The sequence below is a fragment of the Melospiza melodia genome, chromosome 1 (genome assembly GCF_035770615.1).
Source record: "Melospiza melodia melodia isolate bMelMel2 chromosome 1, bMelMel2.pri, whole genome shotgun sequence".
Taxonomy (NCBI): domain Eukaryota; kingdom Metazoa; phylum Chordata; class Aves; order Passeriformes; family Passerellidae; genus Melospiza; species Melospiza melodia.
Window position 1 is genome coordinate 122,541,738 of NC_086194.1, and position 24,233 is coordinate 122,565,970.

At 40.0% G+C, this 24,233-nt stretch overlaps 1 protein-coding gene across 13 annotated transcripts in view; it reads right to left on the bottom strand.

Annotated features, from left to right (window-relative positions):
• Nucleotides 1–24,233, bottom strand: part of MTCL1 (microtubule crosslinking factor 1) — a 102,502-nt gene that overhangs the window by 16,109 nt on the left and 62,160 nt on the right. For 9 of the 13 annotated variants that reach the window (XM_063166327.1, XM_063166317.1, XM_063166249.1 and 6 more), the window contains 5 exons: nt 16,807–16,899; nt 13,726–13,956; nt 11,944–12,132; nt 5,715–5,882; nt 1,621–1,869 (listed from right to left, as the gene is read on the bottom strand). In XM_063166327.1, the coding sequence (XP_063022397.1) occupies nt 1,621–1,869; nt 5,715–5,882; nt 11,944–12,132; nt 13,726–13,956; nt 16,807–16,899 (930 nt within the window). The remainder of the gene's footprint in view (nt 1–1,620; nt 1,870–5,714; nt 5,883–11,943; nt 12,133–13,725; nt 13,957–16,806; nt 16,900–24,233) is intronic. The other 4 variants (XM_063166338.1, XM_063166309.1, XM_063166266.1 and 1 more) reach the window with 1 other exon arrangement.

The following is a 24,233-nucleotide window of genomic DNA, read 5'->3' on the forward strand; positions in this document are numbered from 1 at the left end:
GGACAGGAAAAGAAACTTCCAGATAGGTACCAGTGATTCTTCAAAGAAAAGTTTCTGTCTATGTCCTTAGTATATTGGAAAATTTTCTGAGGGCTATTTAATTCCCATTGTGCATGAAGATTCTATAAGTGGTAGTTAGAAACCAGCCCAGTCAAGATATGGAGAACTAACTAAGCACCTTCTGCCACTGAACCTTGCAAGCCAGGAGCTTTGCATGTAGAGCTTTGCTATAAGGCTCACAGGCTTTGATGGTTTTATCTTAGGAGATGCGCTACTGTGTCGCATTATAATGGCTAGCTCAAAAAGCTGCATGAAGTATACACAAAACCCCTCAGATATATAGGAGATTAAAAAATTGAGAATATTGTTTGCTGATATTTTGAAATTTAGAAGCTAAAAAATCACCCTTCTTGGTCTATAAAACCTTCATGTTTGGCATTGCCCACGCAGACCTACACTTTTAGCATTGATTTTAGAAATATCCACATGAGCATGGGATTTTCCTAAGAGCTTCTCTGTGGGTTTAACAGCCAAAGCTCAAATTGAGGTTTAGTGTTGTACTCATATTGTTTCCAGCCTAGTCTCTTTTTTTTTTTAACTTCTTGTTGCAGCTCTGACATGGGAACATGAGACACAGACAATGAATCCTTTGCAAAAGCTGGTCATGAAGTTATACTGGGCTTTCACTGATTTAAACCTGTGAGGCCACTCTGTGCTTTTCTCAAGTATAATGCTCTCTAAAGGGCATGCACAGGGCTCGTGTGGTTCCATTTTTGCTGTCCTAAGGACAGAAAGCATTCAGTTAGTTGAGGACCCACAATTCACTTGTTTCTCTTGATTTTCCTGGAATGCATGACTCAGATCTGAACAATGTTCAGTCAGAAGCGGTATTTTAACTCCCCCACATAAAACTTCATTTTTTGTGTGGCTTTCAGGCTGATAATAAATTCATTAGGTATTATTTGTCTCTAATACTAAGCAGATGAAAATACAGATAGGCATGAAAACAAAGGGGTAGGTATGCATTCCCAGATTTGCAAGTGATAACAGAGGTTTGCACAAAATTCATATGACCAATATTCTTCTGAATATTTAGTACTGGTAACTGTGTTTGTTATCAGTCAGGGCTCTTCATGTTAACCCCTGTGTTCCTTTGCCACAGAAAAAGCATTCAGTTGAGACTGAATAGTTGCAGCAGCTGCATCTTTGGTGGCTAATCCATAGATGAACAGTCTTTTTCAGCAAGAAGCTGTGTACCAAACCCTGAGTAACTCTGTGGGTTGAGTGTTCCAGCACAGAGATGCACTAAAGCTTTCAAACAGAATGTGTCCATGCTTGTCCAGGGTAATTGAAATGGGGAAATGACCTCTAACCTAGAGCTGATTTCTCATAAGTGGTCTTTTACAGGGATTATGAGCATTTCCCTTTTACTCCCTTGTGTATATAAATTGTTTCATAACATGAGAAACATCGATGTAGCCAAGGAAGAAAAATCATTCCTGCGCTGCTTCTTAACGCTGTCCCTTGAGCTTGGCCTGAGTGTAGTAATGGTACAATGGCCTCATTCTTTCAGGCAGGCACTGCTGACCCGAGATGAGTCCTTACCTGGCGGCTCCTTACCTGCTCTATCCGCCTGAGCAGCTCCTTCTTCTGGCGGTCCCATTCCCGCCGGTCTCTGTCGAGCCTGTCCAGGAGCTCCACCTTTTCCCGGTTCCAGTTCTTCTCACTGTGCTGGATCTGCCAGCGGAGGTCCATCACCACATTGTGACTGTCAGCCAGCAGCTTCTTGTGCTCCTCTCTTTCCCTTTTAAAAGCTCCCTTTGCATCTGAACCTGTTTCTCCAGAGGTGTTCTCACTCTTCCCTTCCAGCTGGCAATAAAGTCAAATGTTACTAGGATGTTAAACTTTCTGCAATAAAAACCTGTGCCTGACAATAGATTAAAGACCTAACTTTACAAAGGTAATGGCAGAATAATAGCAATTATTACATCTTAGGACCTCAATAAATGATCAAATATGTTCAGAATGAAAAAAGTTCTAAAATCAAGACAGTGAAAACTACAGGGAATAACTTCTCAAGCTCTACCAGTTCATGCTCCTAAGGCACCAGTTATGATCTTTCTGATGGAAATATAGGTACCAGTAATGAAGGAAATATGGAGATAAACTCCAACCTCATCATTGTCTCTGAGGCAATTTCCAGGACAATGTCCCCAGCTAATGCTCTGCCTTTGTGCTCTTGCTCAGTGCACCTGAAACCAAAGGAGAGTGAATTCATCCGAGAGTGAATTCATCCCCTGAAGAGGTCTATCCCACAACAACCCTCAGCAGTGGTGCTCTTGTATGACTCTCCTGCCTTCCAGCAAGAGAAGGTGTTAGCAGCAGCAGCAGTAGGTGCACCAAGATCATGCCCCCATCTCTGAGCTTCTGGACCCTGAACTGATTTCAAGGGCAATTGTCTGATGCCACCTTCCCTCCCTTCTTCAATTTCATGATCGGGGTTAGTTTAAACAGATCAGAAGAGCTGGCCCAAGGTAACAGATTCATAGGAAAATATAAGCTTCATGAGGTGTCGGGAAGTCTCTAGTTGAACCCTCTCCTTGCAGCAAAGTACACTCTGAGGTCAGAATGGGTTGTACAGGACTTTGTTCAGATGGATCCTGAAAACCTCCAAGTGCAGAGATTGTACAACCTCTCTGGTCAAGCTGGGCCCATGCTGCACTGTTGTCAGAGGGAAAAAGTGCTCAATTGTTTTGCGTAAGTTCAAGTGAGTGAGGAATTTATCCTTGGAATCTGACCTGTTGATGGCTCAGTAGATGTGTGTGTGACTCAGAATGGGATACATCTCCATCCCCTAGCTCTGCAGGTGAAATGGAGTGAAAAGCAGCAAAAACTCATTTCCACCTCTGGAGTTAACATTGTCCTCGAAAATGAGAGGCAGCAAGTCTGCTGGGAAGCATATTACTCTAGCAGGAGAGAAGGACAACACCTTCACCTTGACCTACGTGGAAAACAAACCCAAACTTTCTGAGCAAAAAAATTTCAGACTGGATTCAGGAGTGATGCTTACTAGTTCCTGGAACAGGCTCCCCAAACAATTGACTGAGAGATTAGTGCTTGAGTTACTTAAATTGTACTGAGCTGCAGGGAACATCCTGTTACACCCACTTGCAGCAACAGGGAAATCTTAAAAACACTGGCATCTTCTACCACTAATTTCCAGGGTCCAGTTGTTTTCTTTCAAATGACTAAACAACCAAACAAAAAAAATCAATTTTGAAAGAGCAGCATCCTATTTTAACAAAGTTGACATGACATCATCTTTCTCACACTTTGTACCATATGATATGATATGATATGATATGATATGATATGATATGATATGATATGATATGATATGATAGATATTATATATTTCTATTCCCCTCAGGCATCCTGAAGCTGGACCCTTGGTCATAGTCCTAGTGAGGGACTCCCATATCCTTAATGGGTCCCCTGTCCTCGATGCAAATTCTCAAAGCATATTTAGGGTTTGGCCCCTAACACTAACTCTCTAACAAGTAACACCCATTGCCCAGTAATTAGCAAGTGTTGTATATTATTTCCAGCATAGCAGTGGAGGTAGCAAAGAGCCTGGTAAAAGCCCCAGAAGGAAAGGTGGAAACCCCTGAGTAGGAGTGACAGCCCCACCCTGGGGTCAAACACCAACCAAAGTGGCAGCCTGGAGGCTTATTGCCCATGCAAAGGCAAAGTAGGAAAACTTGGCAGTCCTGTGGTCAGAATTTCTCCAAGTTTCATTCTTTGTTGCCATCTCGAGCTTAAGGTAAATCTGTCACCAAGATATTTCAGAAGGAGCCAAAACAGGAACTGATTTTGTTTCATTTTTCAAGTGATATATTGTTCAGTTATGCTGGTGCACTGAGAAGCAGTTGAACTAGGAATTTGAATCTTCTGGGAGAAGATTCTGCTAAAAATGAAAGCTGCCTCCTTCATTCTGGGAAAGCAGCCCACAGTACCTGGGCAGGAAAAGCAGTGCTCACATCTCAGCTCTGTGTGTCACAGTGAGGCTCTAAAATTTAGTAAATCCTTCTAAATGTACCACCCTTCCAACAGTGAATATTTTTATTATATTTTACTTCTGCAGAGAAGCTCTACGATTTTTCTCAAGATCTCAATGTACTAATTCTCCCACCCCTTCCCTCTTCAATGTGTAAAATAAGAGCTTTTATGTCATCTGCTTTGGAAATAAATTCTTGTGGGTTTTTTGTTGATTTGTTTTTATGCTGCTTCAGAGTACATCTGTGTACTGTCATATACGACACAGAAGCACCTGGCACCATGTTTTATACAAATATTTCTAACATATCCCATGGCAGGTAATGAGAGCTTTCTCTTCCATCACTAACCAGTAGCTTTGAATGGCTGGTTTAATATCAATATATTGATCTATCACTTCAGTGTTGTTGAATCACTCTTTTCTCTGCTATAAATCAAATACTGCAGCTGTTAACACACCAAGGCACAGTGATGAACTAATTGTGAGCATGCCAAGCACAAGACATTTTTCTCTTCAATAAATACAGACACCCACATCTCTCATTGCCACAGCTGATACATCACCACCCAGCTCTGCTGAGAAAATACAGCAAGAGGTTTGGTTCCTTTGTTCTCACCCACATCACGCAGTGCCCACTGCATGGGCCCTTGTACTGGGACAACTGGAAATCCAAGAGGCAACTCAAGTGGCAAAGTTTTGATCAGCCTTCAGGTGAGGGCTGGGCACCAGGATAAAATGCATGACTAAAGTCTCTTTTCAGTCTGTCGTAAATTGTCGCCATGATATTTTCTGAAAAATCCCTTTGCCCAGATTTCTCTCCTGAGAAGCTGAGAAGCCTCAGAGGAAAAGAAAAACAATAATTATCTGCTGCTGTGGAATGCAACAGGTGCATCTTTGATTGGTCCATGTTGGTTGTTTTTAATTAATGGCCAGTCACAGTCCAGATGTCTCAGACTCTCTGGTCAGTCACAAGATTTTATTATCATTCTATTCCTTTCCTTGCTAGCCTTCGGATGACATCCTTTCTTCTATTCTTTTAGTATAGTTTTAATATATCATTTTCGTTTAATATAATATGTCACAGACATTTTTATGAAAAGTCCTTTCTTTAAGATTTTTCTTCTTGAGAAGCTGAGAGGCCTCAGGAACAAAATGTAAACATTGATTATCTGCTGCTGTGGAATGCAACAGGTGGACCTTTGATTGGCCCATGTTGGTTGTTTTCTAATTAATGGCCAATCACAGCCCAGCTAGCTTGGACAGAGAGTCCAAGACACAAACCTTTGTTATCATTCCTTTCTATTCTATTCTTAGTTAGCCTTCTGATGAAATCTTTTCTTCTATTCTTTTAGTATATTTTTAATATAATATATATCATAAAATAATAAATCAAGCCTTCTGAAACAGAGTCAAATCCTCGTCTCTTCCCTCAACCTAAGACCCCTGTGAACAAGGTCACAATAATATATATAATAAAATAATAAATCAGCCTTCTGAAACATGGATTCCAGATTCTCATCTCTTCCCTCCTCCTGGGACACCTGGGAACACCACCAGATTCAGTGAGGCCTGAGTGAGGAACATTGCCAGAGTAAATTTCCTGTTTCATTAAGCACCTCAGCTGTCCTTTCCAGGTGTTGGACTCAGGGCACGTTACCTGTTGGAGGCGGCACTTGAGCTCAGTGGTTTCCACCTCCCAGGCTGCCTTGTGCAGGGCGTACTGCTGCTGGAGCCCCTGGCGCTCCCGCTCCTCGTCCCGCAGCTCCGAGCGGAACTCATCCAGCAAACCCTTCAGAGCGTTCAGCAGCTTCCGGTTTTCACTCGCCTGCCACAACAAAGCAGACAAAATGCTGTCATTGCATGCTGGCTTTAATCCCCAGCTTCATTTTTTTTAGGATGAAAAATGACTGTGCGTCCACTGCATGGGAGAGAAAGTGCCTAACTTTTGCATGAGAAAACTAAGAATAGCAATGTCTTCTCTGTCAACAGAGAAGTTGCTCAGGAAGTGGTTGAGTCACCATCCCTGGAGGTATTTAAAAGATGTGTGGATGTGACATTTTGGGACGTGGTTTAGTGGTGGAATTGGCAGCATTATGTTTACAGTTGGACTTGGTGATCTTTTCCAACCTAAATGATTCTGTGATTCTCTTCTTGTTAGGCCTAGTGCTGATGCTTCCTGAAAGCCAAAGGTACTTAAGTTACTCTGAAAAAGGCACTAAGCATCTTTCTGGACTGAGGACACCATTAATAACTTTTTTTTTAATACTGTAAACCAAAGCTGGAGTATCATTCCTGAGGTTTGTTGGATAGTTACATGTCCGTCTCACACATACAGTTGTTGCTCTGTATCAAATGCCAAATATTTGTATACTGCATAAAAAGAAAGGGGATAACTTTTCAATGTTTTTGTATTATCAGATAAAGTTGATTAGAGAAATACAGTGAGGCTTTGAGCTGAGTATCTCAGCTAAGGTGTTTAGTAGTCTGTACTTTATATTCCTGCTCCACACCAGGCAGCTGCACCCAGGTCAGCTTTGCAGCAGCACCTTCTGGGTACCACAGGCTTGAAGGCCAGGGAGGCCACTTTCCCTCTTGCAGAGAGGATCAAAGAGCAAAGCCCCATTCATGTCCTGTTGAGAGTGTCATGGCCATGCTGAAAATATTGTCAGAGCTCTTGTGGTAGCCAGAAGCCAAGAGTGGAGCTAAGCTGAAAGTCTAGCCCAGAGCTGACATCACATATTCTTACTCAAATCTTATTTTTTTTCCTTAATTTTGGCATTTACCTTCTGCACATTCTCTGATCACTTGCAAAATCTGCCATTTTTATGTTAAATATCAAAACACATTTTCTAAATATTCATTCTGGATTAGTAAAAGAAAATGTTCCCCACAATTCTTTTTTTGCAGTCATTGAATCAGAAAACAGAAATATATGATTCATTTGTCCAAAATTTAAATCAAATATTCCCAATAAGTGTCTCAGACACCAGGGAGTAACCAGAGATTATATCTGACAAGTTATCCTGACTAGAAAATACTTTTATGAAAATTATACTTGACTAGCAGACACAGCAAGGGGCAGAAAAATGGGAAAGCTTACTCAAAAAATTCAGCATTTAATTACCTGGTTCTGAGGAATGTGTTAACTCCATTGGGAAGGCCTAACTCAAATTAGTTGTCTCCATCCTTGCATGATAGTCTAATCATTTTTTTTTTTAAATTTGTTTTTAAAGTGAAGGCTTCCTGCATTCCCTCTTATTTGGTATTTCATGAAGTAACTACATGGAGGCTTCTTTGAAGACAAGTCAAGTAAACAGAAGTATGCAAAAATCTAAATAATTGTCATGTGCTTTTTTCAATGGCAATACTTACCAAATTTTATGCATACAACTAAGCTGACTTCATATGCTCATCAGATTTTTAGCATCACTGAACCCACCTCATCCATTTTTGTATTCACTAATTATACATGCCAAGGTGCCTTTTTTCTTTAAAAAACAAACAAACGTGGTCTACTTTTTCCAAGCCATTTGATGCATCAGCAAAAGTATGCTAGATGTAGGGAAATGACTGCAGGTGCTCACTGACTGACCTATCTGGGCTAATGAAAAGTGATGCTGTACAAGATGGGGTTTTGCAAGAAACATACCCACAGAATCAGAATTAATTCCATTAACATTTAATGCCAATTAGCAGTTTCCTGCTATCCAGTAGCTGTCTCCATCATGCATATAAGATCACCTACTATTCAATATGCAATGAGATTTTATGTTTCCGCTATGCATTTTTATTCTACTACCTAATTAAGGCTAAATTCTCCAAACATTTCAAGCCCCTTGTGTAATAATCAGAATAAGAACTCCTTTGAAGTTTTGCCCTTAATGCCACAACAGGAGCTGCTGGGTATTGGAGGCATCAAAATCTGGTCTCATCCTCTTTGGAAACCCTGACTCCAAATGTCTGGGAAGTGCTTTCATTCAAGAGCCATGTTATGTGTTTTCTGGTGTGCTGTACAAACCTTTCTCTGGCAAAGCAGTCAAAAGGCTCCACAAGAGAAGTGAGGCAGAAGAAAAGCAAAACCAAATGACACCAAAGCAAGTTACAGCTCTCATTCCTGTGCATGCATCTGATAATTTTATATCCTATAAAATTTGGTTTGCAAAGAAAGAAGATATGGACTAGCTCATAAAGGAGACAAAAGAGCCTCATTGCAGGTTTGTAGCCTATTGTGTTGAGGGCATTTCTTACTTCTAGGGGCATTACATCAATGTCACTGTGATGAGATAAGTACCTCAGGTGCCCCCTGGCTTGCTGGGATTTTAATTACCTTGCCAATATAAATCCAGTTTTGGTTACATACTTTGTACTCCTGCAGAGAAGTCTCTTCTGCATGACTCTGTATTTATAGTCTGAAGCTGGAGAAGTCTGTGAAATTATTTTTTTCTCTTTTGCCAAACTGGAGTGATTTTGGAGAGCAGAGAAAGTATTTTTGAACAAAGTGCGCTCTGAAATACAATGTTTACATCTAGCCATGCTTTAGATTTTGTTGGCAAAACAGCTTATTCATAAGACTAAGTCCTGTAAACACTCAACAAGTATTATTATAGTCTTCCCCTTCCTTTCAGGCATGTTGCACAGCAGAAATCTGGCATGGCTGTGATTCTCTGAACAGTCTTCCATGCGAGGAGATGGCTCTTTAGCTCCTCAGCTGATTCTAAAATTTAAAGCTTAGAGGAATCTTACTGATTCACAGCTGATCTAAGACAAGATAATTACAAAGACTAAAACAAGATAATTAAAAAGGCTTTACAGAAGTTTAAAGACTTGTATCCATAGCTCTGGATTTATAGAAAAAACAGCTGACAACAAACAAAACTTTTATGCAGCAAACTCCAGTTAAATTCCAGAACACTGGAGCATTTACTAAGTTGAGTCAACCACAGAAACAGGAGCATCCAGCTCTAGAAAAGTTTTGGACAAGAGCAGTTTGGTTGTGCTTTCAATTACAATTCATTTTTCTCTGAGAATTTCCCTTGAGAATTTCACTGAAGACTTCAGCCACAGGCTGGTATTGTATTACAACCAGTTTAGTAGAGCAGTCAATTAAAAACACAAGGTCAGGAGCCTAAACAGCAAACCAGAACCGTGTATTTTTTCTGTCTAATCGCAGATCTAGGCAAAAGATAAGCTGACTCTTGGTGCAACCCATTTCAGTATATTCAGGGCTTAATGACTGTTCCTTTGGCTTTTCTCTCAGCTAAGCTTTGAAAACAAACATTGTATGAAAAAAAAGAGATTTCTTGGGGATTTTCTTGACACTTGTCCCAGCAACACTACTGTATTGTTTTTTAATGCTTTTTCCACTGGACCACAGATAAACTCTCTACTCCTTATTCCCTTATCTTACACCATCTAACAGGCATAGCAGCCTTCATACTCAACTGAAACAAAGCTCTTCCTTTATCCACAGGTTGTTCTCCTCTGCTGTCCAACTTGCTTGATTATCTCTTAAATACAAACAAACTTCCAGCCTAGCTCTTAACCTTGCCTGGCACTTCCTGCTGTGTCCCCCAGCTACCAGCCAAGGGACAATGTCATACAGGAAAAGATGAACTGACCCCTCTCAGATCTACTCTGCCTCTTAGCAGCTTACCTTTTTCCTTCCCTTTCCACTCCGCCTTGCCTATATCTCTCCACAGTGTCCAAATAAAAATCCCAGACAAGCCAGACTTTTTTCAACCAGCTGAGTATCTCAAATCATAGCAATATAAAATTAAAAGTTACATGTTGAGATTATGTCCTTTGGGTTTATATTTTTTCTCAAAACAATTCCACTTTCCAGACAGGGTAAAAAAGTCAGCAGCAAGAGTGCAGTCTGAAAACACAAGCCATTAAATATTAACATTAAATGTTAAAAATAAATATGGGTAACCTCAGGTTACTGTAAGCCCTTTCTTTTTTCTGACCTAGTTATCTCAGCCACTCCTAGACTAGCTAAAAGTTTCATTCCTGATGTGAAGTAAGTGCTGATGCATTTCATCTTGGAGCTTGTCAGGCAGATCCAGCAGCTTTGGGTTCTTCTGGAAAGGTGCAAACCTTGGAGACTTTCAGCTGCACCAATCATTCCAAATTCCCTGTATAAACAGTGTTTTTTCCGGTTATGGACTTAAGGAACCTGCAGAAAACCCCTCAAAACTCAGTGTGCTTTTCAGCACAGCCGTACTTGTGGGAAGATGCCGTAGTGTGTGCAAGCAGAGCAAATTATAGTGCTTAAAATGAGAAATATTTACAAACTTATTCATTCTTGCAGTGTTGAAATAACACTTTTTTCTGGATGGGAAGCAAGGAATCTCTTCTATTCTGACAAGTTCGTTTGGATATCAAGCCCTATTTATCATCATGGGGAGTACCAAGATGTGGTCAGTTCCTATAGATCTATTCTTCAAGCAAGATTAGCTGGAACTGCTGTGATGTATATAAAAATGAATTATAATCAATTTACTGCCCATTTCTGCCACCTTAACTGAGATTAATGTCTAAGCAATGATTATTTCAAAGAGTACATAATTCATTTGAATGTTCTTGGTTATTTTAAGAGTTCTATATGGAAAGTTAGTACATGATGGAGTTTGTAAAGAAACAACATTTTGGTATATATTTATTTTACTAATTCCAGAATAAAGCAGTCCAGCAGATGGAATGCAATCAGATGATGTGTTCCTGAGCATCTCTTGCATGGCCTTCTACAGTCTTTAACCAGCAAAGAGCTTGCTGAGAGGAAGACAGTGGTGGGTCTGGGTGACCAGCAAGGTAGAAAATGCCAAACCAATCAAATGAATACTAACTTGGTAGCACTCTTCACAGAAAAGAATAGTTAGAGAATATCCTTTTTACAGGATAGAGACTTTCTGTTGCCTGCTGTGACACATAGGCAGTTAGAAAACAGGTTGTCCATAGTCATGAGGGTCTGGGGAATTCAAGGTGAAGAGCTCAGAGGCAAAGAGACACAATCCCCAGGCCTGCAGTGGCTCCAGCTGAGTATTGTGATCATAGGGAGCACATGTTTGCCTCAGAGCTGTCACTGAGGAGCAGGCTCCCAAGTCAAAGGCTTGGATAAAGAAGGGATATCAGAAGACTGAAGATTCTTTTTTTACCCCCGAATTTGTTTTTCACATAGAATTCTTGCTCCATTCTATTTATGATTGCAAATAAATCCATGTAATGGGATGGTCTCATATGAATGGTTTTCATTTAAAAAATATAATCAATCTGTCTTCTTTTTCTATTTGTATTGGTACAAATAGATTAGAATAGTTAGTATATTAAATGTACAAAGGAAAAAGCTAGGATATATGGCAGTGCTCTGACACACAGTCAGGGTACAGGAGATGCCAGGGAAAAGTTAATATGATTTGATTTCAGGCTTTTAAAAACAAGCCCAGTGACAGGAAGGAACTCTTACACTGTTTTCCCATCATCTATAAGGGAAACATTAAATACATGTGCTAGTTTCTTAAATTATTTAAAGGAAACAAAATCACATGTTCTTGCTAAAAGCTTGACAGTAGAGTACAATAGATGTGCTCAGACAAGAGGAGCCTGTAAATTCTGCAAACCATCACATACTGATAGATGTTTCTGGGCAAGCAGCCACAAGAGGAAATAGGATTTTTCACTGATAGCATCTGTCAACAGAAGAACAGTAATCACGTGGCTCGTGATTAAATTTAAATATAAACATAATGGATGAAATCTACTGTAATTGCTGTGTAGCTAGAAGTATTTACACAAGTATGATTCTAGGTGATTTAATACAGCAGCACAGAGCTCTCTTGAAAAATCCACAGTTTCCATTCCCAGGGCAAGATATACAAATGGTGTAGTACCTGCTTCTGCTGCTGCAGTAACTCTGCAGTCTGCAGCTGTGGTCCATGATCAGTGCTCTCCATGGTGGGATGCTGGGAGAAATCTGCCAGAGCAAACACAACATCCTCTTCCTCCTCCTCTCGCTCTGCATCATTTGCCTTCTGCTCAGGCTGAATGCTGAAGTCTGGGAGGGGCTCAGGGTGCTCGATCTAGAATGCAAGAACACAGGAATGCAGGAACACAGGAATGCAGGAACGCAGGAACACGATTTTCCCATTTACCTCTGGGACCAGAAATCCACTGAAGGACTAAGGGAAGGGACTGCATCTCTGTGGTGGCATGTATTGACCTCAGCTCAGGCCACAGCGCCGATCTTTGGGTGATACATCACCTACTGAGTATGTGAACACACCACTATGCAGGCCTGCAACACCAGGGGTTGATGCAGCTGGGATGGGTCTAATGTCACATGATGGATATAATCCATCACACACTAATCAAGAACTATACAAGACACTGGTGCATTGTGTGATGAAGTAATGGAGATTAGGAAGTATCCAAATCTATCACTTCATTTTCTGTAAAGTGTGAGCAAAACACGACTCCAATAATGACTAAAGCTGGGCTGGTAATAAATTAACCAGTCAAAATATCCAAACAGTCAATAAATGAAAGCTTTTAGGTATTAGAAGATGAGCTAATTTACACAGAAGCAAATTAACACAGCTGAAGTAAAGTAGAAGCAAATTATTTTTAAATAGATACTCATCTCTTGTTTCTGACTCATATTACCACAGCAGATGAATCTAAAGATGTTCATCAACCATTTATCTAAGAATACAAAACATTGGAGTATTCAGCTTAGGCACACTCCAACCAGACCTGAAAGATTACTTGTACTGCCAAATGCAGCAAACCTTGAAAAACACTACATATAAAAGGACCAGAAATATTGAGAAAAATTACTTTGTTCCTTACCAAATGGCTTCAGAATTGCATGAACCTGCAAAACAAATCTATTGTTCTCAAGAATTTAGTGAAAAATGTCAGAATTGGAAAACATTTTATTTTTTTTCCTTTAGCTAAGAAGCAAATGGTAATCCTGGGTGTGCAACTCAACACTTCCTTCACAGTGCGTGTTGGCTGGCAACTACACCCCTGCTGAGATGTGTCAGCTTGGGGATTCCAGGTTGTTATGTACTTCTGAAATTCCTGATCTTGATTTAGCCTCTACTTAGAAATGCACCACGATGACGACCGATGTACTGCTGCTGACGGCGACAGACGTGTGTGTGGAGAAGGGGAACAAATAAGGATGATTCACTGTAAGTTCCCACATGAAGCTGTATAATTCTACTGCCAACACAGAAACAGAGCTTCCCTCCATCTGTGTTGCTGAAGGCTTTGTAAAGAACACACTGTGCACAGGATGAGAAAAACAACAGCACTCAATCCATCTAAACAGATTTGACTCCCTCACCTTGCTAATGTGCTTTTTTTCTTTCAAAAAATTACTCAGGAGTCATATCTTTGAGACCTAATTAATTTTTCATTTACTCTGTGAGAGTATTTTAGGACCAGCTGTTTGTACTAGTTAAGGGTTTTGCTTTAAAGATGGGTGATCTGTAACATATCATGCAGAGTATAGCTCAGCGCAAGCCAACACCAGCTTCATGTTTAATTTGAATCCCCTTCCAACATATGTGCAATTTGAAGCTGCTGGTGCCCCATCACATTTCAAGTCTACACTTGAAGAAGGGAGGTCCCAGTTCTCATCTGGATTATTAAGGTGGGACAGTTACCTCTAATGTGTCCTCCCCTTCCTCCTCCATTCGCTTGCCTTGCCGCCAGTGTTTCAGCAGCCACTTCAGTTTGACGTACAGGAGAAAGGTGTCCTGCTTGAAATGCCTGAGTTCCTGCTGCAGCAGATTCTTCTCCTGACTCCAGGTCTTCTCCTCCAGTTTGTTCTGCAAAGTCAAGCTCTGCACTTCTAAGTCTTTTCTCCGCAGGGTCTGCAGATGCTCCTCCTCCAGCTTTAATGGAATAACAGGCAACATGTCAACAGAGTGGTGTCCTGGGGCAGTCTCCAGGAGCTGTTCTTCACTGGGTGAAACAAACTGAAATCTCTAATTTTCACCAGTAGTGAGCAGCTATTGAGTTTGGCTCAATAAGTTCTTCAGCAGTTATGACTGCTGAGGAAATTAGAGGATAGCAGATGATAAGCTTTTCTTAGATAACCATATGAAAGTAACCTGCTGTGGAAGTGGATATTTACTTCAAAGATGCACAAGAGCTCTGAAGCTGGTTAAACATTTTACACCACTCACATTTTCCTCCCTCTCTTGATTGTATCTCTGCAGTAGGTTCCCAGCAGAGGCACCAGCCCACACTGCTGCACCTATCACACCTATTAAATGCATTTGCAGCCATTTGTACAAGGTGGGACCACAGCTGCCCTTCAGAAAACCCAGAATATTGGCCTTGCAACTTCCCCCCACAGGCACAGATTCAATCTGTCCACAGTTGCTAAGTCTCCCTCTGCCTCTGGAAGGGCAACACACTTCTGAAGAAAACAGCTCCAGTACCTCAGATACCACTACTGGTCCCTCACTTCTTGCAGTTCATACTTGAAGGCATCTGAATGATACCACAGTAAACAGTCTCTCATTCTGGCATGACTTTATCTGGGACACAAGCAGGAACTGAAGACACAGGAACAGACTGCAACCCAGCATTTGACATGTCTCAGCCTTAGTGTACTAAAATCACCGAGAAAAGCTCATTTTTTAGAGGACATGTATAACTACACCTGTTTCAATGCAAGGCCACCTGAAACATCATTCTTTAAATGTGACCTTCCCTCAATATATTAAAAAATCAAACCATGGCGTGACCTGCACCCAACAGAACTTGTACAAGTTAGTTGCACAATATCTCATATTGTGCATAGATGAGAAAGTGTTTCACTTCAACCAAGCTGTGGCTTCTTCATAGATGAAGAAAATGCAGATGCAAAATGAGTACAGAGTCACTGTTTACAGATGCCAGTTTCTGTTTTTCATTCTGCAGAACAACAGCCCCTCCTTTTCCCAACCAGCTCCATAGATAAAATCTATAAAAGCCACAGTACACTTATGACCACAACAATCCAAACCACTGGAACACGCCCTGCAACAAACAATGCTCACATAAGAATAAAGAATATTTCAGGGATTAGGACTCCCTAGCAATAAATATCGCTGAGAAATACATGTTTTATTTTCATGGCAACTTCGAGATGCTTCTGAAATAGGCTACCAGTCCATATGAGATAGTTTCCCAAGGACTTGCCTGCCTTCTGAATGATGTGCTCCAGCATAATGCAAATTTTTAGTGTCTATGCTACTATGCCTTAAAAAGTTCCTGATTAAATTGAAATTATTTACAGTAGTGGCTAGCTTAAATGTGTACCTTAAAATGAAGTTCAAAGGCAGTCTTTAACAAAATTAGCCATAATGGCCCAAAAAAACTTACACACTACTCCTAATAACACTCATGGAGATTATACACTGCTAGCACACATCAATTTGATGCCATTAAACATTCCTAAAAACGAAAAAGTAAAAGAAGAGCTGATTTTAAATTTATTTTTTTTTACAGAAAGAAAGATGTACATTTGGTGTTGATGACCATTCTTTCACCAAATAAAGTTATGGTTAAATAGAGCAAAAAAATCTGAGTAATTTCCACCAGAAATCCTGGAAAGTGATAAAAAAAGGAACATTATCAACAGAACAGGCATAATCTGGAAAAAAAAAAATGAAGAATCCAGAAGATGCTTTTATTCTTCTATTTCTGCTGGCCGTCAACATGAACAGCTAACTTTGATTTTGGTGCGTTTTTCATCATTTTGACAAGCTGTTATATTTCAAACCCCTGTGGTCATGAATTCTTGCAGAAGACCCTAGTGGAGGTAGATTCATAGAGTGCTATGCTTTTTCAATGGATAGCAATTGCAAAAGAAAAGAACTTTAAGAGACAGTCATAGCTTCCAAAAAGCTTTCACAGCTGAGGCAACTAGGAAGGAAATCAACTGACTGGTTGCCTTTAAAAACTCCAGTGGAAAGCTCCTGTGGAGATCAACTGGAAATTAAAGCTAGTTATGGAAAAAAGAGAGATACCACTTGGGCATAAAGAGATTAGTTGGCACACGGAAAAAATTCTTTACACTATGCAACAATTATGCTGAATTTAGTCCATGAAGTAAATTTAAGAAGAAAACTTGAGTTAAGAGCCAAACAGCCTGCAGAAATTAGCAGCAGATTTTTTTTGCCCTAGGAGCTAGAGATCAGAAAACGATTGACTAATCTGTTCCAGCCTTCAAAAGAGCAGGGAGAGCTCATGTAAAAAAATATGATTTATTCACCAGCTATTAATAAGAAGATTGGAAGCACTGAGTACTGAGAAATACAAGAATGAATGCCCTGATTTGTTTCTCAGCTATGTGCACATAGCATCTCCTCTGACTTCAGAAAAGTGCTGGATTTTACCTCAGCCAGGAGGAGTCAGGATAAGGTACGGAGCCAAACTGAGCTCCAGGGATCCAACACATGCTTGCCCAGCTCACAGAGAGCTGAAGGGTGACAGAACTCTCCATGCAGTATTCCACGTCTCTACCATGATTTCCTCTGCAGAGGGGAGGACAAAAATTCTCTCCACCAAGCAGAGAAGCCAGATTCACAGTGGCAAAATGGGCTTGAGTTTAGATTTCCCCAGATTCCAGATTCTTCATTTACTCAGAGGAGGTCACACAGGCACAGCCATGTTCCCACAGTCCTGACAAACAAGGCTCACGTCACACATCAGGGTCATGCGTCTCTCCCGGCAGGTGGGATGGTATTTACCTGGATGATCCTTTCTGAAAACTTTTCTTGCTCCTCTCGATGAAGTCTTGTCTCCTGCTCAAGCTGAGCCTGAAGCTCCTGTATCGATACATTCTGTACAGGTAAAACATGGGAATCCCTGAGCTGATCAGCAGGACAAAGGGAAAGGTTTAGCAGATAATGTGTCTCAGGGGTGTAAAATAAAAATGGAAAAGAAAAGAGCCATGGGACAGACATCTGCACAACTCAAGATTATCAATAGTTAAAACCAAAGCACAGTGTGCAAATAAATAACAATGTCCTAAATCTGTGTGGGAATTTCCTGTGTGGCTTCTTCTGGAAACTAAAGCTGGAATGCTGATGTTACATATTGGATATTCTCTTCAGGCCTCTGCTCTGGATTTGGACTTGATTGCTGAAACTCCTGTTTGCAGGATTATGTATTTGGTGGTGCATTTTTTCATCATAATCAAAGCTGTAAAATTGTAACACCTCTGCACAAGATTAATCTAATGCTTGCATGTTGAACCTAACTATTTATTCATTTGCAAAAGTTTTGATAGGGCAGTAAATGCGATAGCATTTATTAAACCAAGTATACATAAGATCCCTTTCTTCAGATACAAGACAGTTCTTTGCACAAGTCAAATTCACTCTGTGATTTCTACTCAAAATAATTACAACAAAAATGTCACAGTGATAAGCTGTGTGAGCTTGAGATCTGACCAAAATAATTAGGTATCCCTCCTTTCAGGTCCAATACTGTTTTAATCTTAATCTCTTCAATTTTATGTTCTCATTAAGTTTGGCATCCATCAGCTTTACTCATGAAAGTTACTTAACTCAAAAATAAAGACCCAAGAAGGCAGAGTCAGATCTCATTATTTATACTACAGTAATTAATCTTGTGGCACTTATATTTCTGATCAGAACTTTCTGTGCCCTTCACTTTGTGTCTCTCACATTGGTGCCAAAGCTGATTTATCTGTACAAAAGTGATGCTCGGATGGATGCCATCCTCTCCACGTGTGTGACCACAGAAAGCACCACAACACCAAACTCCCACTTCCCAGAGCAAAATTGTACTTCATGACAGGGTTGCTTCAGGCTTCAAAGTGCAATCCCAAGTTCACAGCTGACCCATGTCCTGCGTGCTCCAGCCTCAGCAGCTGCAAGGACACAACAAAGGTCGTGGGACTGCTCTCCTGGGCTGCACTGCCATTTCCCCAGCCCCTGCATCCATCTCCTCGCCACTCCTCCCACCTCCCACAGCAAAGCCAGCAGCTGCTGCTGTTCAGGCCACACTGCCCTTGTCGGAAGATTTTGGTTATTCAAAATGTAGTTCTCCTTGGAACAGACCCTCCTCACCCCTCAGCTAGGGAAAAATTAGATAAGGCAAATGGAAGTATCCCAAACACTACCTGCAGGACCACACTCTGCTGGAAACCAAAGCGGACCTACACAGACTTTCTGGGCCCTATCAGTTCCTTCTTTACTTGAGTCATTTATTGACTTGTGCATGTCTGTTTTGTACCTGAGGAAAAGACACTTCCATCCCTCTGAAAGGTACACATAAAGTGACTAAGAGAACATTATCTGCCTTATCAATTTCATCTGTCTCTGTAATGTATCTGCAGACATTTTGTAGTGCATAAGGTCAAAATCTGGATTTGAAAAGAACTGCTTGTGATGGGATTTGTCAGTTTTGCACAATCATTTGTAAATTCTTTATTTAATTTTCTCATGCAATAAAGGAAAAATTACTTTCATCAGGAATTTCTGCATTATTTTATTCTGATCAGGCTTCCTTAGGAATATGCCAAACAAAAACCAATGCATCAGTTCATTCATGTATAATTAAAAAAATAAATTTGTTCCTTCCCTTTATGAATTCAAAATTATCAACCCAAGCAATTTTTTTACAAAGATGTAGCCCATGAAAAGCCAAATTTCAGGAAACTTCAGTGCTAGGATTATGTGGGAACTGTTGGAATTACTGAAAAGAAGTGAAATATATCATGAAGGCAGATGCAGTATTAAATGCATGCTAAGGCAAAATCCCATCATGACTGCTTTGTCTCTTTAAGGACAACATATTTTTGTAAGTCCTAAAGTAAATTTGAGTTGGAAAGCAGCTAGTGCATGAATGAAGAGCTGCACACCTTTTCCCTTCCAATGCAACCTGAGAACTCTTCACAGTCTATAATAATTTATAATATAATTTCTACCAGAGGCATTGGGATAGCTTCACTGCTGAAATCATGGAAGGTAAGGCTGTTTAAGTGCCTAATAGATTGCTGCTAAAACAATCTATTAGGATCATGAAAGAATAATACTTATAAATGTAAAATGGAATATTTGTGCTTGCAGTTCAGGTACCTGATACTGCTCTGATGGATGTCTGGATGCTCATATGTGGAAATCAGTCCCCTACCATACAACCAGCAGGCTGTAGTCTGTGGCACAACTGTGGTTTTGTTTTGTTTTAAAGGAACATTACTACAAAATGGACACAGCAGTTGATAACCTGTTATTCCATTCTTTGCTTCCTTGGCTCTCATGAGGGAGTGTGCTACACGAGGAACAGGAGACACCCCGAACACGACGGCCACTGCACAGTGTGCTGACACCACAGAACAGACACGCACTCACTACAACAAGACATACAAACACAGTACCACGGGAACTACGAGCTAGTGCTACTCTTCCACAGCACCACGGAAACAGCTGCACTTCATCCATAGCCCAACACCAACTCACAGCTTCCCGTGTATCCCAGTTATTGCATTACCAGACACACCGCCACTCCTGTCCCCTCAGACAGCACTGCCAAATCCTTCTGCTCAGTCCTTTTATCTCACCTGTTATCACTCCAGAACAAGCTAATCCATGCTGATACCTTTACCTCAAGAGGATGCACAGAGAAAAGTCATCCTGGAGACTTCACCACTGCTTCCCCACTGCACAGACCCCTTTCCCCCCTCTCAGAGTGTTGACAGCTTTTTAGGTTACTTTGCAGCTCACACAATCCCACATATCTGCCATGACTTGCTTTTACAAGATTGCCATCCAAGACAAGGTATGGCTGGCTTTTATTTGTCTGCTTTCTCCATTTTACCATAGCTAATTGCAACCTCAATTCGCCTGCAAACTTAATCAATTTATATGCAACAACCGTGAACATGAAATTTCATGGAATCTTTCTCTTAAGCTTTTTTTTCCCCCCCCAGAAATGATCAAACAAAATAAGGCCTGAGGAGGCAGGGTAGAATGATGCTCTCCAGCATTTGCGCGCAATTTGAAGCAAGTTAGAAGATGAATATTTTATGCTGCTCCTCTAAAGCTACATTATAATGCTTTGATATTTGGACCTTATGTTTGAACACAGTTTAGAAATTGCTACTTTTTCACAGATTGAGAGCTGGCTATTGCATTTGTCAGAAAGGAATTTCCAGTGCCTTTTGTAATACTTTTTACATGCAATTCACATCTAACTGAATTGACAGAGGCTGCTTCTGAAAATGCACTGTTCTTCTCACCCCTTAAAAATAGACAACATATATTTCATTTGCTAGTGTAGAATAGGCAGCTGTGTGGTTGTTTGTCTGTGCTTACATGAAAAGCCTCTGAGTTTGGGAAAACACAGAACACTTCACTCCAAGTCTTTAAAAATCCATCTCATTGTATGGATAGTACACAAAGTCTCACCAAGTTCGGTTAGGACTCAAATATCCAGATTTACATCATAAAGGGTCTTTTAAGCCATTACACTGTCAACCTCTAAGAATCTTACATAGTAAGAAAGAATACAATACATCAAAGTAAATTATTCTTGCATCCCCTGATCTTGGTGGGAAGGAATAATCACAGCATCAGTTTATCTTTCTTCTTCCCACAGCTTTGCATGGGAGGAATAGTGAATATAAGACATGCAATTTTCTGTGTGGTTCTTGGTTCTGGTTGCTGGTTTGTTTTACCAGAAGAAAAAAAGTCACAATATGTAAACCGTTCACTGTTTCCTTTCTGCAAAAACAAAACCTTTAACCAGAGAAATGCAAGTGCAAATTTTCAGCACATGGCTGGGAGCTGCTGCAAAAACCATCCAGCTGAAAAACACTCACATGGAGTTATGAAAATTGCACAGAAACAGCACCAGTTAAAGAACTGTCAAAATATAGATCAAGATTCTCCTCATACGTCCAAAATGGATCCATACAGAAGTTTTAATTCAAAGCAGGTGGTAAATTGACTTACCTACGTTGCACATCACTGTATCTGGTTGGCCCACACTTAACCCAGTAATTAACTTAGACTTATACATTCCTTATTGGCATGAGAAATAAGGAGAATGGATAAACATATTAAAAGTGGCTTATATGCTATTCCTATTTTATTACTAGACCTTGTGGGAAACATGTTGTTTAAGACATGCTCTCACCTTCTCCAGCCTATCTGCGTTTATCTTAAATCTCTGGTGACAATTCACTCCTTTTAAATGAATTCCCTTCAGTGGTTCTTTTTCCATAACCTATGAGTGTCAGAGATTTTATGGCATTTTTCTACACAGAACTAAATGTGTAAGTCTTTAAAAGCCATGTATGAAAACAATCAAAATTTGAAATGCAAACTGCTTTTGCCTTTGATATACAATTGTTCAGGAAAAGGCAGGACTGAGATCCTCTGAAGGAAGAGAAATAGGAGATATAGCTCCAATTTAGAGCATCAGATATCAAATGTACCAAGCCATATCTGGTCATTTGAAAGAGTGAAATTTTTCTTCGTCTGAATGTCTTCTTGCTTCTGAATAAACAGGAAGCAATTGCTTGAGAAAACTGCCTTTCCTTTACAAATATTCCATTGGCAGAAATCACCAGGTGAAAAATTATTTACCATTTTTCCCATTGGTTTCCATTTGTTGCCATAAGATGTTTGCTCCATGTTACCTGTTTTAGTTTTCCTGTTTTAGTCAGGGCAATTCTTACTAGTTCACCTGCTTTTTCCTTGGATAGTAAAGAATGATTTCCCCATCCCACCACAACAGAGCTCTGCTAAAATCATGAATAATGGATTGAAAATCCACCCCAATGGGCTCCAGCCTCTCACAACAGCAGCTGAAAGGCTTGTTTCAGCAAGAAAACAAAGCCCTGCTCTTAAGGCAATTTCAAGATATAATTTCCCTTGGACTGGGACTCTAACCCACCTCTTTAACATGCAAATACATTCTAATAACCCTGTTGCACTAACAACTCAAGTGCAAAGCCCAAACAACGGCACATGTTTACAGTTAGGCCACAGGGTAGTTTCAAGCACAAGTCTGTCTGCATTTATTTTATTTAATAAAACAATTAAGCTCCCATGGTGCTCATTTTTAAAACTAGAAGGAATAGCTAAATGGAAGCTGTGTGGCATTGCTTGTAAAATTTTAATTTAAAATTCAGCTTGGAAAAAATAAATTTAGACAAATGAGCTTGCTTAAATAAAAAGAAAACATTTTCCTCAGTGAAATGAAAGGCCAGTGCATATATTTTCACTTCTTAAGTCGAAGCAGATAAAGACTCATGTATAGCCATACCCACTGTGGGCATTTGAGTCTCCGTTTGAAAATTCTGTGGTAATACAAAGACACCTTTGATATTTGAACAGTATTCTTTCCTGCTCATTCATCTGGAACAAAAAGTACAGTTTTTGATAGTGCAGTGTATGAAATTTTAAAAAACCAATTTAAAATTAATTAAAATATTTAAAGAGAATAATAAAATTAAATTGAATAATGAAATAATGAAATGATACCTTCCAAAATTATTTTGAGAAATCTTCTTCTTCACTTGACTACTAGAGATTTTAAGATTTCAAGATTTCAGTGGGTTGCCTTCCCACTGAAAAGTTTGAGCATAAAGCAGTGTAATATTCTTTTTGCTTAAGTGATCATGGCATGCGCTAAACTGGTTATTCTCTACCTTTAATTATAATTACTGGTTTGCTCCTTGCCAGGCTATGGTGTGAAAAATTTCCCTTCTCTGTTCAAGTACAGTTTTCTGTACATATTTTATACCTCATCCCATCCTGGGAGAGGGAAAAAAAAAGGTATTCTGCTAAAATTAGCCAAATCCCTAATCCTAGCAGAGGGCATACATATACAGGCCTTAATATAATAACAACACTGATCTAAGATAAGGGGCAACCAATAAATATGACAGAATTTAAACAGAAATATTATAATATTGAAATATTGCTGAAGTAATTTTCTAACCCTATCTACCATAACTGTTGAGCAATATCAATTTCTGATTGCGAAGGGATCCATGCTGAACAACAAGATTTCTCTACCTCATTGGCCCCTTTCACAGCTGAAGAAGAATTACTTTACCCTTCAGTGAGAGGCTTATGGTGTTCTATATTTATCAGATATCCTTCCTGTGGTCTACTATCACTGTTGCAGGTGAAAATTGGAAGCGACGCTGCTGAACAAATTTACTGTTCAAATCCTGCCAAAGATCTGTGCTGTCAGGATATTTTAAACCAAACCAAACAAAACCAGCAAAGAATTAACTGTGTTAAGATGAAGGGCCACTTTCCCTTTCATATTCACATCATCATGCTGCTTGGCTACCAGCTGCCCTGAAGTTTTTGTCTTCCTACCCCTGCCTTCTATGCCTTGAAATTGCTCACTCACTAACTCAGCTGTCCTAGCCAGCAGTTCCCTTTCTCCAGACTGAGTTAGGGTTTCAGATCTATTGACTCTTCTTCATGTGATTTTAGAATTAAAAGCATTTTAAAACTCATCCCTCACTAGAAGCTACTCTAACCATCACAGTTTAAGAACTGGCTTCCCAGTGGCCAGCAGAAAATTTTCTCCCTGCTCCAAGACCACCTTTATGGAGACAGATTCAGAGTTGTTTTCTTCATGACCAGTGGCATTGTCCAGACAATCTGTGTTCATGAGAAAGCAGCTAAGGAGATGTTTACTGAGGCAGATATGGCCTCTGCATGAATGAAAATTAAAATAAAAACTGATTGATGCTTTTGACAAATGGAAAAGTACTCAACAACCCAAAAAATGGAGACCTATGCTTTAAATAAGCTTTTTTTGGAAGCTGCATAGTATTGTATTCCTGCATGGTGTTGAGAATCACCATGCACAGCAGCATCTACTGACAGGCAAAATGCAAAGCATTCTCTATTTGTAGACTTTCCAGATTTAAAATATCCAACAAGGTAAAACCTAGAAGCATGATCAAATATCAGGGATTGCAACCTCTTCTGGAGACCTTTCATTTCTCTACTCACTTGTAAAGGGTCCCTGAGCTCTACTTTCTCCCTTGGCAAAGCTACTTGGAGCAGGGTGATGGCTTGAAAGTTGGGACAAATTTGCTTCTCTGAAACTGTGCAGGGCAAATGAGATAAATTACAAATTTCACAACAGGGCAACAGGGGTGCCGTGTTTGGTC